The sequence below is a fragment of the Manis javanica genome, chromosome 15 (assembly GCF_040802235.1).
Source record: "Manis javanica isolate MJ-LG chromosome 15, MJ_LKY, whole genome shotgun sequence".
Classification (NCBI taxonomy): Eukaryota; Metazoa; Chordata; class Mammalia; order Pholidota; family Manidae; genus Manis; species Manis javanica.
Window position 1 is genome coordinate 83,430,685 of NC_133170.1, and position 14,883 is coordinate 83,445,567.

Here is a 14,883-nt window from a genome sequence, read left to right on the forward strand (position 1 = left end):
CAATTTAAAATGGAGTTCAGATCAAACCAGCATGTCCTATTTGGGGAATGAAATAGTATGATTGAACCCAAACGGATGGAGGCAGATCAGAAATACTACATATAACACACACAGCCGTAGGTATTATAAAATGATTTTAGTAGTAGACTACTCGACCAGTTGTAGTAGTTAAGCAGACTTAATATGCAAATCAAGTAATATTTTGGGATAATACCGGGTGTGCTTATTACATTACTTTACTTGTGGCTTTCATTTCTAGGTTGACTCTGTTACTCTTTGCCTAATAGCTTGAATTATATTATTCAGCCCTTTACACAGGTGTTTGAGGCTCATTCCTTCTACTGAAACCAGATATATTTCAGAGCACTGAAACCCCAACATGAAACAGTTACCCTCACAACTCAGTGTCAACTGCATCAATATCATAGCCTAGAATCACGTCTGAAACAAAATATTCCAAAGATCAGGCCAACTGCTGAATCCCCCTGCTCCCATTTCTTTACTTACACTAAAACAAAGAAACTGCTTACAAGATCTGACCCACACCTCCACAGTCAGCACGTAGTCACCAAGACACAAGGGGAACGAGGAGAACAGCATAGTCTGCAATCTTGGTCTCGTTCTCATTTGTATGTGATAATTCTTTGCGGAAATAACTCTACAGCAGCTTACAAAAAACATTCCCCTATGACTGGCATAGTGTGGTCAGACACACAGAAACAAGTCTACCTAAGATGCTTCCTTTAGAGTTAAAGAGTCAGTCCCGGCAGTAGGGCCAGAACAATGGCACCTCTGCTGGAATATTTACTGCTAACTGCTGATCAGATAAGAAACAAGAAATCAGTTACCTTCCCCTAGGATAAGGCACAGCCCATCTCATTCTACTGCGTCATGGCTGACTTGTAGTTCCCAGACAAGCAGATGTCAGGAGAAAACGAGGCAAAACCCAGTTTGTTACTCTTTGCCTAATAACTTGAATTATATTCTTCAGCCGTTTACACAGGTGTTTGAGGCTCATACCTTCTGCTGGAACCAGATATATTTCAGAGCACTGAAACCCCAACATCAAACCAGTTTGGTAAATGTGCTGTGACTTAGCAACTAAAATAAGTATACATTTATGTTTTTGTTATTCTGACTTACTCTGCTTCCCCTATCACCTTATCAGAGAGAGAGAGCAATACGGACTCTTAGGCCATGGCTGAGAACTACCCTCTGATGTGTCATGACAAAGGCCAGTATATGCTACACACTTGCATTTACTGACATGCAGTTTACCCTGTAACCCAACTGCATGCCTAAGTGTTTGCAAGTGTAGAGCCACAGCTTTTCCTATTAGTAAATTAAGAAATGAAATGGTCTTGAAAAATCTACCATTTATAAAAATACCAAAGGTATTTTATAAATGATTTGTATAATTACCAGCTGCCTCATCAAGAAAGCAGGTAATTCCAATTATCTGGGAGTAATGAGAAGGTGTGAAAACAAAGATTTTACTATAAAAATACTTAGTTATGTCCAAATCTTTCAATCTTCATACTGACACCCATAATACATAGATTAACCATAAACATAATCAAGAGCATAGCGGTAATTAGCACACAAAAGCATTAAGAACCAAATGACTATTAAAGAATTTCCAACTTACTCAGAATACCTTTTTTTAAGTCCATTTATTGTGGTAGGAAGTGGACTAAAAAGAGGGAAAAGTAGAAAAGGCTGGGGTTTGTGCCAAATACTTACACTGACTTTGGGCTGAGAAGGCAGAGTCCCACTTGCCTTCATGGTGCTCACTAGCTTATTGAACGCAGTCATGTCTCCATCTTTTTTGAGCTGGCGATTGCTGGTTACAGCACTCAGGGTCTCCTCTAAGTGTTCTGCCATGAACGGAGTCGAATTCTTCACTTGCTGGTCCACCTTCAGGCCCTTGAGTCCTGCTTCCACCTCTTCCACTGAAAGCACAACCCCTGAATGTGCTGTAAGGTTGAGAAAGTCCCAGTTAAGCCAAGCAAGGGAACATGTGGTAGGAATTCTTTGGCTACCATGAAGGTTAAGGTGAAAACAATTGATTTCACAGTTGTAGTGAGGCTGTCAGAAAAGGCTGATACCAAAAACAAACTGAAGACATTTAAAGTCATAGCTGCTCAGTGAGAGGAAGACCGTGACTGTGTACCTTAGTAAGAGATGGCATAAACTAAACCTAGAATGTTTCAGTGCTACAAACTGGTACTGTGCATTAGGCTTGACAAGATCCTGCTGCACATCCTGCAGGAGGGCCTCTTTTGGAGACTCGTTACCAGGGACAGGAATCCCAGATGGCCCACCACCAGCAAAAGAGCTACCTGTACTTATGACAGTTATCATGTCATAAGGTTTTATTTTGAGGGCTTCTACGCTTCTACCTTAAGTAAGAACATGGCGGACTGGGGCAAAGATATGAGGAGCTGTCAGGCCAGGCTTGGCAGGACAACAGCCTTCACAGCAGTGTCACAATCAGGCTCCAGGTAAAGAGGAGGACTTGGAGAAGGAAAGACTCTTATCATGGTGCCCACTACCCAACTACCAGATTCTCGAAGATGTGATATTGTTTGATAAAGTTTTTTAAAGAACATTAAACAAAACTTATCATCTATTTGAAAGAGGAGTAGGTCAGAACCAACTGCCTCAAGACAGAGCACCCAAGCCTTCTCAAGTACTTAAAGCAGACTCAAATATACACTTACAGCTCTCTTTAAGTTTTTCCTTATTTGCAGAAAGGCTGGAAAGAAGAGGTTTTAAATCCACTTTGGCTTTCTGTAGCATTTCTAAAATATCCACTTTATTTTCAGCATGGTCTTCCAATGGTATAGGAGCAAAATAATTCCCCGAGTTCTGTCCAGGAGAAAGGATGGCTTGCTCCAGACCTAATATTCCAAGCAAATACAATTAATTGGTCCCAATAAGGCACAGAAATATATCTTCGACAGTATTAAAAGTGGACAGATTGAAGGCTTTTTTCAGTATCCAGAGGCCCTTTAACCTTAACGGACTCTTGACTAAATGAAAACAGAATGAACTGTGTCAGAGAAAGCTCACATCTCCACCCAAGACCAGAATCTGAAGCCATTTTACCTGCAAGTCTTTCCAGTTCTTCATGTGGTGTTGACCCAAGACTGCTGGATCGGCTTCCTGACTGGCTTGGGTTAGAGAACCACCTACTGAACCGACTGGCAGAGACTGACCCTTCTCCCAAAACATCTTCTATCATCTGAAGGGAAAGACAAAGGGAGCTAAGGTAATAGTTCCTAGGTGAAAAGGACAAGAAGGTTCAAATTTTAAGAAAGGGTCACTTACTTTGAAACTTCTTCTGATGCTGCGGAACTGAAGGTAAACACCCTCAGAACTTAGGATTTTGAACATCTTTAATTTTTCTTCCCCATCCAGGGTTATTTCAGGGTTACTACACAAACGTGGGCATAACAAACTGTATACTTTCTAAGAATACACAATGAAACCTCTGTGCCACAGAAAACCTTTTGGTTTTCTATCCTTTGCCTCATTAGAAAAATCCACGGACTACTCAATGTTCTTAAAGGATATAGTTTCAAAATCAAAATCTGCACCACAGTAAAGCATTCTATGGCCAAGCTGATGAATGGCCTTCAACTAACATCAGGTATGGAGAGCTGATGAAGGAAAATCCTTGCTTCAGTATTCTCAAGGTTGTAATTAACATCATAATTCCAAGTCAAAGTTTAGAAAGTGTCAGAATGTGCAAGATGAACTTTTAACTGAGCTCTAATAAGTATTTGAACTTAATGGGGAATTTTCAGATATTTTAAATTGGACCTCCATGGTTTTTGGTTTAATAAGGGCAACTAAATAATGTACTACAATTAGAAATAATTTCTTCAACACCATTTCATAATTTCTATTATAAATCCTTAAAAACCAGATTTAAGCATTTTTTTAAAAAAGTTTTTTCAATACTCCCCTATCATAAATCTTGTTAAACATCCAAACTGATCTCTACCCCATGTTCTTACCAATACTTAGAAAAGATGACTAAGCAAATATCAATCCAAAATGAGGCACACCCTTGAAAATAAGGCATAAACTTGCACTTTGATACTAATACCAATGTTAAACAGAAAACAGATTTTTCCTGAAACTGGTATATGGATGATAGTGACTTTATGCAATCTGTAGTCTGGAATCCCCAGTTTCCACAGATCAGCAGCAGAAAGTCAAGTTTATTCTTCACTTTTATCTGGAAGAATTTTCTTATAATAAATAACCAAACTAAATCACAAAATATTTCTCTTGAACACAAGAATAAGGAATTTTAAATTCAAGACACTAATTTGATTATTACTTGTGGTATTTCTACTTTCGAGGTATTCATTCAGTTTCAATCATATCTCACTTATAGACTCTCATACCTTAAGGGCATACCTTTTAAGGGCACTCTCACACCTTTTAAGGGCACTAAATTTGCAATAATTAAAGAGAAACATAATGAGTGATGTTTCAGTATGAAAGACTGGGAACTGTACACAAAATAAAAATATCTTAGTGCTAAATAAACGTGATTTTAAAAACAAAGCCGTAAAATATTTTAATGTTGAAGAGTTTGAAATTTTATAAATAGCAAAAATGGCTTTGAATTTTAATCCTTTTATTTTCTCTGATAATACTGTGTAGGAAAAAGTCAGAAGATACACAGGAGGAACATGAAAAAGTAAAGGACATGAATATAAAAAGTATCTGGACATTTTCTAAAGGTAGGACGGTGTTGAGAAAGTCATTTCCGTATTTTGATCAGTAACCAATTTTGTCTGTTTTACTATAGCTAAAACATAAAAATTAGAAACAAAGTTACACACATTTACTGGAGATGGCAATTAAAAAAAATTAAAGCTTTTAAACCTGAGAAGAATACCAAGAGTTTATCCAGGCATTTTTACTTCAGAGCAAGCAGGGATGCCCCTGGCAGCCATCCAGCAGGTTGAGAAGAGAAGCTTGTGAACTATTTGATTATGTTTCAGCTGCTCTTTCTAGACTAGATTTTTAACAACATGTTTAAGGTAACCTGTATGACTGTTATCTGGTCCTTTAGATAAGTGTGATATCCTAAGATTGATATTATTCTGGTTATCAAACAGATATTATGAAATATTTTTGCTTTGGCAATTATTGTTATATTGATCAATGCTGTTAATTACTTTCCATTTTAGTTTTTTTGTTCTGTTTTTTGGATTTGTAATGAATGCATTTAAGACTACACATCTTCTTCTGAGCATACTTGATTACATCATCAAGGTGTCTCTATGCCATGTTCCTGTTCATCACTCTAAATGCTTAGGACCCATTTTTATTTCCTTTTTCTTCATTCAACATACTTAAGCACCTGTTACGTGTCAGGTGCTATACAGGGAGAGTTGCATCATATATAAAATTAACTTTAAAATTCTTTATTTGAAAAATGATTTGCATATGTGATCCAAATTTTCAGTTTGTGCAGTACAGATTTGTGACTGTGAACTTCTAAATGTAACGCAATGCCAGTAAATACAGCCTACAAATATAACTGTTTATACCTATTAATACCCAATATTTATGCAGCTAAGTGCCAGTACTATTTTAAGAACTGTCAATTCATGTTCAAATCCTGTATGGCCCTTCTTATTTTTCCCAATTGGTCATTTTCTGAGCATTTTATTAGAGCCCAGCTGGTTATACAACACATTCAGAGCATCTGTTTTTACTGATCCCAGTTTAGCTTTTAAGTGACTCTAATACAGAATATACACCTTACTGAGCAGTATCTCCATAAAAAATGTAGAGACTTGCTAGCCTAGTACCTACTGCCAGCATTAGCCAGGTTTTGATTGAGGGTAAGGGCCAAAGGATAAGGTGGTGATGAGTTCCTATTCCTCCCTTTTATGTTTAAGAGTCAGTAGAGTTGTAGGGAATTAATAGCAAAGACTCTTAACTGAAATTACATTAATTAGAATTCAGTCTCCACCACTTAACTAGCTGCATGATTTTGGGCAAGTTAATTAAACCTCTCTGTGCCTGTTTTCTCATCTGTAAAACAGAAATAGTAGTAATCTAATTTGCAAGGGTTTTGTGAGGATTAAATTATTTAAATCCTAAACAATCAGCACTGTATGCACATTACCTATTATTAAAAGTTTAATTTTGAATCTTTCCTGTGTAGGCACACAGGTAAATTTCACAGGTGCTCACATTTGGAGCCAAGTATAGGCCTCCAAGTTTTGACCTTTTCCTGTGAACACCTTTTTACATTAAGAGTCTATCTGTCTTCTAAGGGAATGCAAAAAAGAAAAAAAAAGTTACTAAACACAGTTGGTATAAAAATTAAAAAGTCACTGTCCCCTCAAAAGCTAAGAATTTGAGAGGACCACTCAGTTTTACATCAAGTACATTTAGCTCACATCTGGATGCAACCCCTCTGTGCGTAGTGAGCCCCAGGACTACTGGCTAGCCGACTGTGTGAGGTACCTGGCTAGAAACTTCTGCTAGAACTTAAGGAGCAAAGCCAAGCAGTTGCCAGTTGATGTGGAGCTGCACTCCACATGCTCCTGAACAGTGTTGTAAACAAGTGTAATCTCGGATCCTGCGGATCCACATCAAGATAAGCTCAATCAAGACTGAGCGTAAATGCTTAGAAACTTTTGTATCAATTTGGCATTATTATGACATGTGTACTTTATACTAAAGTATTGGTCGTAAACAGATTAGAAATTAAACCTGGCCTCTCACCATAAAGAATTTAAGAGGTACTGTCCTAGAACTCACCTGCAGTCCTGTACCTATCTAACTGCTATGCGGTGTCTGATCACCTGTTCTGGGTGGCCATCTTTTCGGGCTCATGGCGGGGACAGCAAGCACCCAAATGACAAAGGAAATAGGCTGATGTTGCCTTCTCTGTCCTGCCCAGTTTTTTCTGCTCGTGCAACAGTCAAGCAAGGAGCAGTTCTAAGTAAGGGATAAAGTCATTTAAGTTAAATTTGTGGGCCACCAATTCTAAAGAGACTGGTGAAACTTACATGCTATATTTGGTGTTGTAAATGGGACATCTGGAATGCTCTTAGTCAAATGATTTTTAAAATTCTATTTCATCACAATTTACGCACTCTTTCAGCAACCAAAGAAAACCTCATTTCTGTGTGTATAGGCCACAGTTGTATCTTTATTCCAAAAATTTGATGAGGCCATACTATATACTAATCTCTAAATGGCTGAAGGGGACAGGAGAAAGGGCAGGTAGCGAGTGAAGATTTGGGATGTCTTACTGTTTCTACTTTGAGAATGACTAGACCTCAAGAGTTTAACAGCAATGCTGACAGTATCTCAAGCTCCTTTTTACTAAAGGTTTTTGGAACTATCATACCACAAAGGTACCACGTGACCAGTCAGCCTTACCAAAGGAATACAAATCAGCATGATACCAATCACCAGTTATAAAAATCCACCTCGACAGTACATCTTTACAATAAATGCTTAACTACTTAAAAATAAAAGCAGACAATGTTCTTAAACATCTGAAGAATTCTTAGTTCAATGCTACTTGTCTGGAAGAATAGTGAACTGGAACAGAATTCTCAGTCATTTCCACTAAGCCTCTCAAAACAAAGCCAGAAAAATTCAAATAATATTTAAGAATAAAAACCAAAAAACCCCAAAGCATCTAGTAACACAGTACTTTAAAAAGAGGTCTCTTAAAGGCTGAGGTCAAATGTAACCATACAGTTGCTCCATCCACACTCACCGAAGCCAAGCATGGCACCTTATCAAGGTTAAAGAACTCATTAAAGTCAAATTCTCCTAGGGACTGCTCAGGCAAGACGGGGTCCCTTGGCACTTCCTGATCTGCAGCAGGCTCTTGTGTGAGGGCGACCTCCCCCTCATCCTCTTCGGCCACTCCTCCATTGCACTCGACTCTGCCTGAAAGCAAACCAGAACAAAACAGTCCGATCAAGCAAACCGCTCCAGACTTACTCTTTGGCCTCAGTCATCATCACACACGGACAACTTCTTGTGCCAGTACAGCACTTGCGACAGTAAAACTAAAACTGTTCCCTTCCTTCCCAGGGAGCCAGAGGGGGAAACAAGCCGGAACACCAGCACGACAGGGAAGGACTAGGGTCCCTCCCCCTCCCGCTCCTCAAGTTTTCTATAGTGTAGTGGATTCTTCTTCAAATAGCAATCTTTTTTTTAAAGGATAATCTCTGCAAGTCTCTTACTGCATAAGAATGGAATCAAGTTAGTTTGGACCTGCCTTCTCCCATGCTTCTGCCCCACCACTTTAAGTTAGGGCTCAGAAACCCAACGTACTCACATGAAACATAAGCACGTGGGCAATTTTCATTCGCCTACAGGATGGCTGCAGCACATCCTTCAAGGCAAAGAATGTCACCTCTTCTGGAAAGCTTGCTCTGCCTGCCCATTTTTACCCTATCCAGCAAAATTCATTACTATCTTCTCTATAATCCTTGTGTTATCTCTCAGAGTATTTATCACACCATATTATAATTACTGTCTGGTGAGATGGAGCTCTCTGAGGTCAGGTAACCTGCTCTAATCAGCCTTGTCTTACTCTACAGTGCCTGGTACATTTAAAACTCAGTAATGTTCAGTTGTTGTTAGGATTGGAAGCAAAGCTACCAAATGCTAACATTTAAGGAAGGTTGGTTTTAACCAGAGTATGGGCAAAAAGCAAATCCTTAGGATTAAAAAAAAACCCTTGTATTTTCCTCTTAAATAAGTTTACTGAGAGATACTAGGTATTCAACTTTTTAATTTGAAGAACAGAACTCCCAATGCCCCACCCTGCAAAAGCACCTATGTAAGAGCTGCCTATAGTTTCAAGATCTACAGCAGACATGAAGTCCTCTTAGAAAAAAAGGAGGACCAAAGCCTGGACACATCCCTTCTCAAAAGCCCCTAACAGTTACTGAAGTGTTGTTTCTCATCAGCCAGGATATTCGAGACTGAGAGAAGCTAAATGCTATTACCTGCTTTCATTCCAATAACACATCAAAAAGCTAGATAGTAAAGCAAAGGACTGCAACAACTGAAAGGTTAAGTGGCTTGCCTCCTCAAGGTCAGATACCAGCAAGTGGAGCTTTGTCAGCCACCAATGCTCTTCCACACCATGCTGTGCCTTTAAAGTAGTACTGCTCCTCCAAGGGGCGCCCGCCATGCAAGAGCCCTGTGCCTTCTGAGGGCCTACGGCAACCAGTGAGACAGATGTTTGTGTGCCATGGACCACAAGCCAACAGGCAGTCTATGCAGTGGATCAGCACACACTGTCACCCACCAGAGGCAAATGCTATTCCTTAAAAACTAACACTTAAATTAAAACGATTGCTTTAGTGCAGGTATTATCCTCACTTTACAAAGAAACTGAGCCGTAGAAGTAAACAACTAACAGCCTAACTAACGCCAAGTCTGTGTCCTTTTCCACCAGAGCAGTGCTGCTCCCTGACCCATTTTACCCACCAGAACCAGCCTGTCCACTACAGGACTCATAAGCAGCATACATTTTGCTTCAGTTCTGTGTTCCAACTTAGGGATGAAAGCCAGAAGAAAGAGTCCGTCCTTTGCTTATACATCTATAAAAGAAACTTTAATATTTCTCCTGTTCACCTTAGTGTTGAGATGGGGACAGAATTTTGCAGGGCCTGACAACTGACAGTGGGTACGAGGGAGTAGGAATATGTACCAGCAGACACACACATACACTTGGCCGTTTGTTATGACAGACACAAAAGCCAGGAACCAGGGAAGATAACTAAGGGCAAGTTTTATCACATTTCAGAATAAGCATATACTCTCATTAGAGAGAGTGCAAATTAAATTTTTCCATTTCTCCCCTTCTGAAGACATAGTCTTTTTTCCTTATGGTTATTAAGTACAATACATATTCAAATTGTTTCATTCAATACCACACATACATCACCAAACTCTGGGCCTTATAACAGAGTGGTGCTCAGTACATATCTGTTTTAAATTATGTAGGCAAGGAACACGATTGTCTTGTTCACTGCTATATTCCCACAGTGAAAATATTATATGCCCAATAAGTTCAGTGGAAAGCTGGAATACACACACAAAAATGGACTAAAGGGCACTCATTATGTCTCCCCTTTTCATTCTTGTAGCCAACATGAAACTACAGGGTACCTGTTTTACGTAAATACAGTAGCTAGGACAGCCTAGGGACCTTTTGAAATTAACTGATGAGGTGAGTGAGCCATGAACCCCTGGCTGCACTCGAGGCTCTGCCATGAAACCTGTGTGACAGGGTCTCCCACGGTCTCCCTTTTTCCCAGGCCTCTCTTTGCAAGGTGACGAGCTGACACTACCGATCAACCTCCCTTCTTTTGGCTCCTCCACTTGCAGATACAAGAATGGCTGAAATTCAGATTTCATCTTAGTTAAAAAAAATGTGCTTTTCCCACCAGAAGCCTGATCTTTACCATGAGGAGAAAAGATCTCACCTGCTGGTTCTGTTTTTAGTCTAACAGAGACTGAGACAAAAGCATATCTCAAAGGGAGTTTAACAGTAAAGTCTCCCAAATTACCCATTAATTTCCTGCATCATCACCCTGAGGAAGAAGGTGTAGCAGCATAAAGATAATGGTAATGTCTACCATATTTTAAAGATTGTACAAAAAAAGACAAGTATAGGCATTTCTCCCTTTTCTTTCTCCCAAATAAATTCCATTAGCTTATTTCTACTTAAATGTCTTATCTTCATAATTTTAAGGTAGCACTGATTAAACACTCATGTATCAAAACAGCTTTCCCCCTTGGTTACTTGGTAGATATCTGCCAAAAGGTTTTTTCCACTTAAACCTGAAGGCTGGAAGGAACCAGAATTTACTGAATAAGTGCCCTCAAGAGGCTGAGCTCTGATGTGTATATCTGATCTTCCATGCTAAAAGTAGCTCTTAAAGTTATGAAGTAGTTATTATCTTTACCTTATGAAGAAACAGGCACACCTGTTCAGAGTTTTATCAAAGATTATCCTTCCTCTAAGCAGCAGCCCCGTACTCAAACCCCAGGCTGGTCGCCTGGCTCTTCATTGCTCCTTCCCAAAACCATCAGCCCAGGGTTGGCCTCTCCGAGCCAGGTCACGAAAACGATTAATGAGCTCCCACTCTGCACCAGGCACCCCTCCCATGTCAGCTCTGGCTTCTTCAGTTTCGCAAGGGAGATACATGACCTTATCTCATAGTTGAGAAAACTGAGTTTGGGAGAAGCCAATTCACAAGTAATTGACCTAAGAAGGTCTGACATCATGAAGAAGGTGGGCTCTGAAGCACAAAATATCTAGTTCAACTCCCAACTTCACTACCTACTTCATTAGTGACCAGAAACAAGTCATTTAAGGCCCCTGTGCCTCCATTTTCTCATCTATAAAATGGACATAAAAGTACCTGTTTCACAAGGCTGTTGGGAGAAGCAGGATTATATAGACAAAGGCTCACCACTGTGTCTAGTACGTAGTGCTCAATAAACCAGACCCCTCATTATTTCCACCACAGGTTTCCTATCTTTGGGGGAACTGCTTTCATGTACACAAGTGCTCTTAGACGTTAATGTGAGACTTTCTGTTTAGCCCTGCAGGCAGGATAAGTTGGAGAGACAGTACAATCTATATACCTAGTGAATTCACACTTACGAAGCGATTTCAAAACCAGGCTGCAACATTAAAAAGGTGCCACTTCCTAACAAGTGGTGCCCATTCCTAAGTGTACAATGAAGCCAAGTATAAGCACATCTCATTTTAGAACAATGAGCTTCCCTTCCAAAATCCTTGCTGACCTTCCTTCACAGAGGCTGTCCGTCGCCTTGTTCTTTTTCTTCCCTTGTGATCTTCTTCCAGTATTTTATCATCAAAACCAGTCAGCTCAATAGTTTCAGACTGACTTGTGGGTCCAGCTGAGAACCATTCTGGTTCTTCTTCTGTGTAGGAATCATTTCTTCTACGCTCACCAAAGACACGCTTACTATCCCCAAACTCCCTCTGGAAAAGTACACAATACAAGATAAAAAATAAGATTCTAGTTAAGGCTTTTCTGTCTTGACCAAGGTCTTAAATTAAGTAATGCTCAATATAGCTATGAAGATACTATGCCATGGACTTGAAGCCCCTCCCCACCCCCAGGGCACTCTGTTCCTATTTGGCCTAAAAATGGGCTGTGTTCATCCAGGACCTCAAAACAGCCTGGTAAAAATGAAGTGAATATTGAGTCCCTAAGCACAGGAGACACAAAAGGATCTAGAGACAAACCCGGAAACGCTTGTCCTTATAGTCCCTTTCTCGGTCTCTGTCTCTCAAGTCCCTGAGGTCCTTATCGCTAAGACGGTGATCCTTCTCAAAGGTCCGAGCAGAGATTATTCTCCCACTGCCAATCCTTCGCCCGCCAAGCAGGCGAAGCCCATCACTGTCTTTCTCCAGGGGGCTTCCTGAATGTCGGGAGCTGGCAGCAGCCGTCACGTGGCAGCCACCTCCAAAGCTTCGCCTCTGTGGGCTGAGAACAACATCTAAGTCATCTTCTTTCACTCGCTCTCGTGGATCTGGAAAGGCGACGGCAAGAGAAAGTTAAGCACACCAGCAAGGGCATTTTCCTCTCTGCGTGGTATGTCCATGACCAATGGTGGTCGGAGCACTGAAAAAGAATCAACACTAAGATAGCTACAGAGTAACAAGTACATTACAGATTAAATAAAACTGAGACTTTTGCTTTTTCTCTTTGGCGCAATAATTTTCCATGATTAGTCTCTAGGATCCCTTTATTTTGACTAAGTCCTTATTTATGTAATTAATAGCAAATGTTTTGCCAATAAACTATAGTAGGTGTCAGTAGTTGAAAAAATAACTACTTAAAAAGTGTCTCTTCAACAAACAGTACTGAATAGATGGATATCCATATGCAAAAAAGTGAACTTGAATCCATACCTGGTATCTACAGAAAAATTCAAAATGGATCATAGATATAAATGTAAAACTTTAAACTATAAAACTTCTAGAAGAGAATATGGGGGAAATCTTTGTGACATTGGGTCAAGCAAAGTTTCTTTGGCATGACACCAAGAGCACAACCCATTTAAGAAAATGATAAACTAGACTTGGTAAAAATTTTTAAATTTTTGCTCTGAAAGACACTGTTCAGAGAATGCAAAATCAAGCCCTAGACTGGGAGAAAATATTTCAAAGTATGTACCTGATAAAGGACTTATATACAGTACATATAAAAACTCTAAAAAACAAAACAAAAAATCCAATTAAAAAAATGGACAAATGGTTTGAACAGACACTTTGCCAGGGGATACGTGGATGGCAAATAAGCACATGAACACATACTAAACACCTGTCTCTGCACTATTTACAACAGCCAAGACATGGCAGCAGCCTAAGTGTCCATCAACAGATGATGAATGGATAAAGATGTAGTACTTACACACAATGGAGTACTATTCAGCTATAAAAAGAAAACAAATTCTACCATTTGCAACAAGAATATGGATGGAGCTAGAGGGTATTATGCTCAGTGAAATAAGCCAGGAGGAGAAAGACAAATACCAAATGACTTCACTCATTTGTGGAGTATAAAAACAAAACAAAACTGGGGAAACAAAATATCAGCAGACCCACAGACTCCAAGAAGGGGCTAGCGATTACCAAAGGGAAGGGGCTGGGGAGGGTGGGTGCGGAGGGAGGGAGGGAGAAGGGGATTAAGGGGCACTATAATTAGCACACACAAGATAGGTAGGTCACAGGAAGGGCAGTATAGCACCAAGTAGACAAGTAATGACTCTATAGCATCTTACTATGCTAATGGGGGTGTGAGGACTCGCTAATACGGTGAATGTTGAAACCACAATGCTGTTCATGTGAACCCTTCGTAAGATTGTTTACCAATGACACTTTAAAATGTATATATATTTACTAAACATCACTAGTCACTAGGGAAATGCAATTAAGCCATAATGTGATACCACCACAAACCTATGAGGGCTAAAATCAATAAAGTCTGACCATTCCAAGTGCTGATGAGCATGTGGATCAAGTGGATCAAGTGGAACCTTCATACAGTGCTGGTGGAAATGTAAAATTGTATAACTGCTTTGGAAAACAGCTTGACAGGTTCTCAAAATGTTAATCACACACCTACTATAGGACCCAGCCATTCTACTCTCAGATATTCACCCAAGAGAAATGAAAGCATATGCATCAGTGTTCACAGCAGTTTTAGTTAATAAACCGGAAACTCAAATGTCCATCAACAAGTAAATGGATAAACAGAGGCAAATGCAAATTTGTACAAAGGAAACTACTAAGCAATAAAAAAGAATTATTTATATACCCAACATGAGCAAATCTTAAAACAACTATTCAGAAACTATTCAGAGTGCATACTGTATAATTCCATTTATGTTAAATTCTAGGAAATGTAAACTGATTAGTAGTGACAGAAAGCAGATTAGTTCTAGCCTCGGGGGAACTGTGAGCAAGGACTCATGGGTATTAGGGAACTTTTGGGTGTGAAAGAAATGTTCATTACTACTTTGAAATTGCTAATGGTTTCACAGGTGTAAACACGTCAAAACATCAAATGGCACATTTTTTTTTTATTTTGGTATCATTAATCTACAATTACATGAGGAACATTATGTTTACTAGACTCCCCCCATCACCAAGTTGCCCCCACATACCCCATTGCAGTCACTGTCTATCAGCGTAGTAAGATGCTGTAGAATCACTACCTTGTCCTCTCCGTGCTGAACAGCCTTACCCATGCCCCACCCACACATTATACATGCTAATCGTAATGAAATGGCACATCTTAAGTGCAGTCTGCT

At 39.6% G+C, this 14,883-nt stretch overlaps 2 protein-coding genes across 20 annotated transcripts in view; one reads left to right on the forward strand and one right to left on the reverse strand.

Moving 5' to 3' along the window:
* The window catches only part of DRG1 (developmentally regulated GTP binding protein 1), a 46,174-nt gene extending 41,472 nt beyond the window's left edge, over positions 1-4,702 (forward strand). The window contains exon 9 of the mRNA XM_073222243.1: positions 4,684-4,702. Within this exon, the coding sequence (XP_073078344.1) occupies position 4,684 (1 nt within the window). The 3' untranslated portion in view covers positions 4,685-4,702. The remainder of the gene's footprint in view (positions 1-4,683) is intronic.
* Positions 1-14,883, reverse strand: part of EIF4ENIF1 (eukaryotic translation initiation factor 4E nuclear import factor 1) — a 41,477-nt gene that overhangs the window by 10,420 nt on the left and 16,174 nt on the right. For all 19 annotated transcript variants that reach the window (XM_036993282.2, XM_073222238.1, XM_073222239.1 and 16 more), the window contains 6 exons: positions 12,311-12,597; positions 11,842-12,043; positions 7,778-7,953; positions 3,112-3,247; positions 2,724-2,903; positions 1,744-1,976 (listed from right to left, as the gene is read on the reverse strand). In XM_036993282.2, the coding sequence (XP_036849177.2) occupies positions 1,744-1,976; positions 2,724-2,903; positions 3,112-3,247; positions 7,778-7,953; positions 11,842-12,043; positions 12,311-12,597 (1,214 nt within the window). The remainder of the gene's footprint in view (positions 1-1,743; positions 1,977-2,723; positions 2,904-3,111; positions 3,248-7,777; positions 7,954-11,841; positions 12,044-12,310; positions 12,598-14,883) is intronic.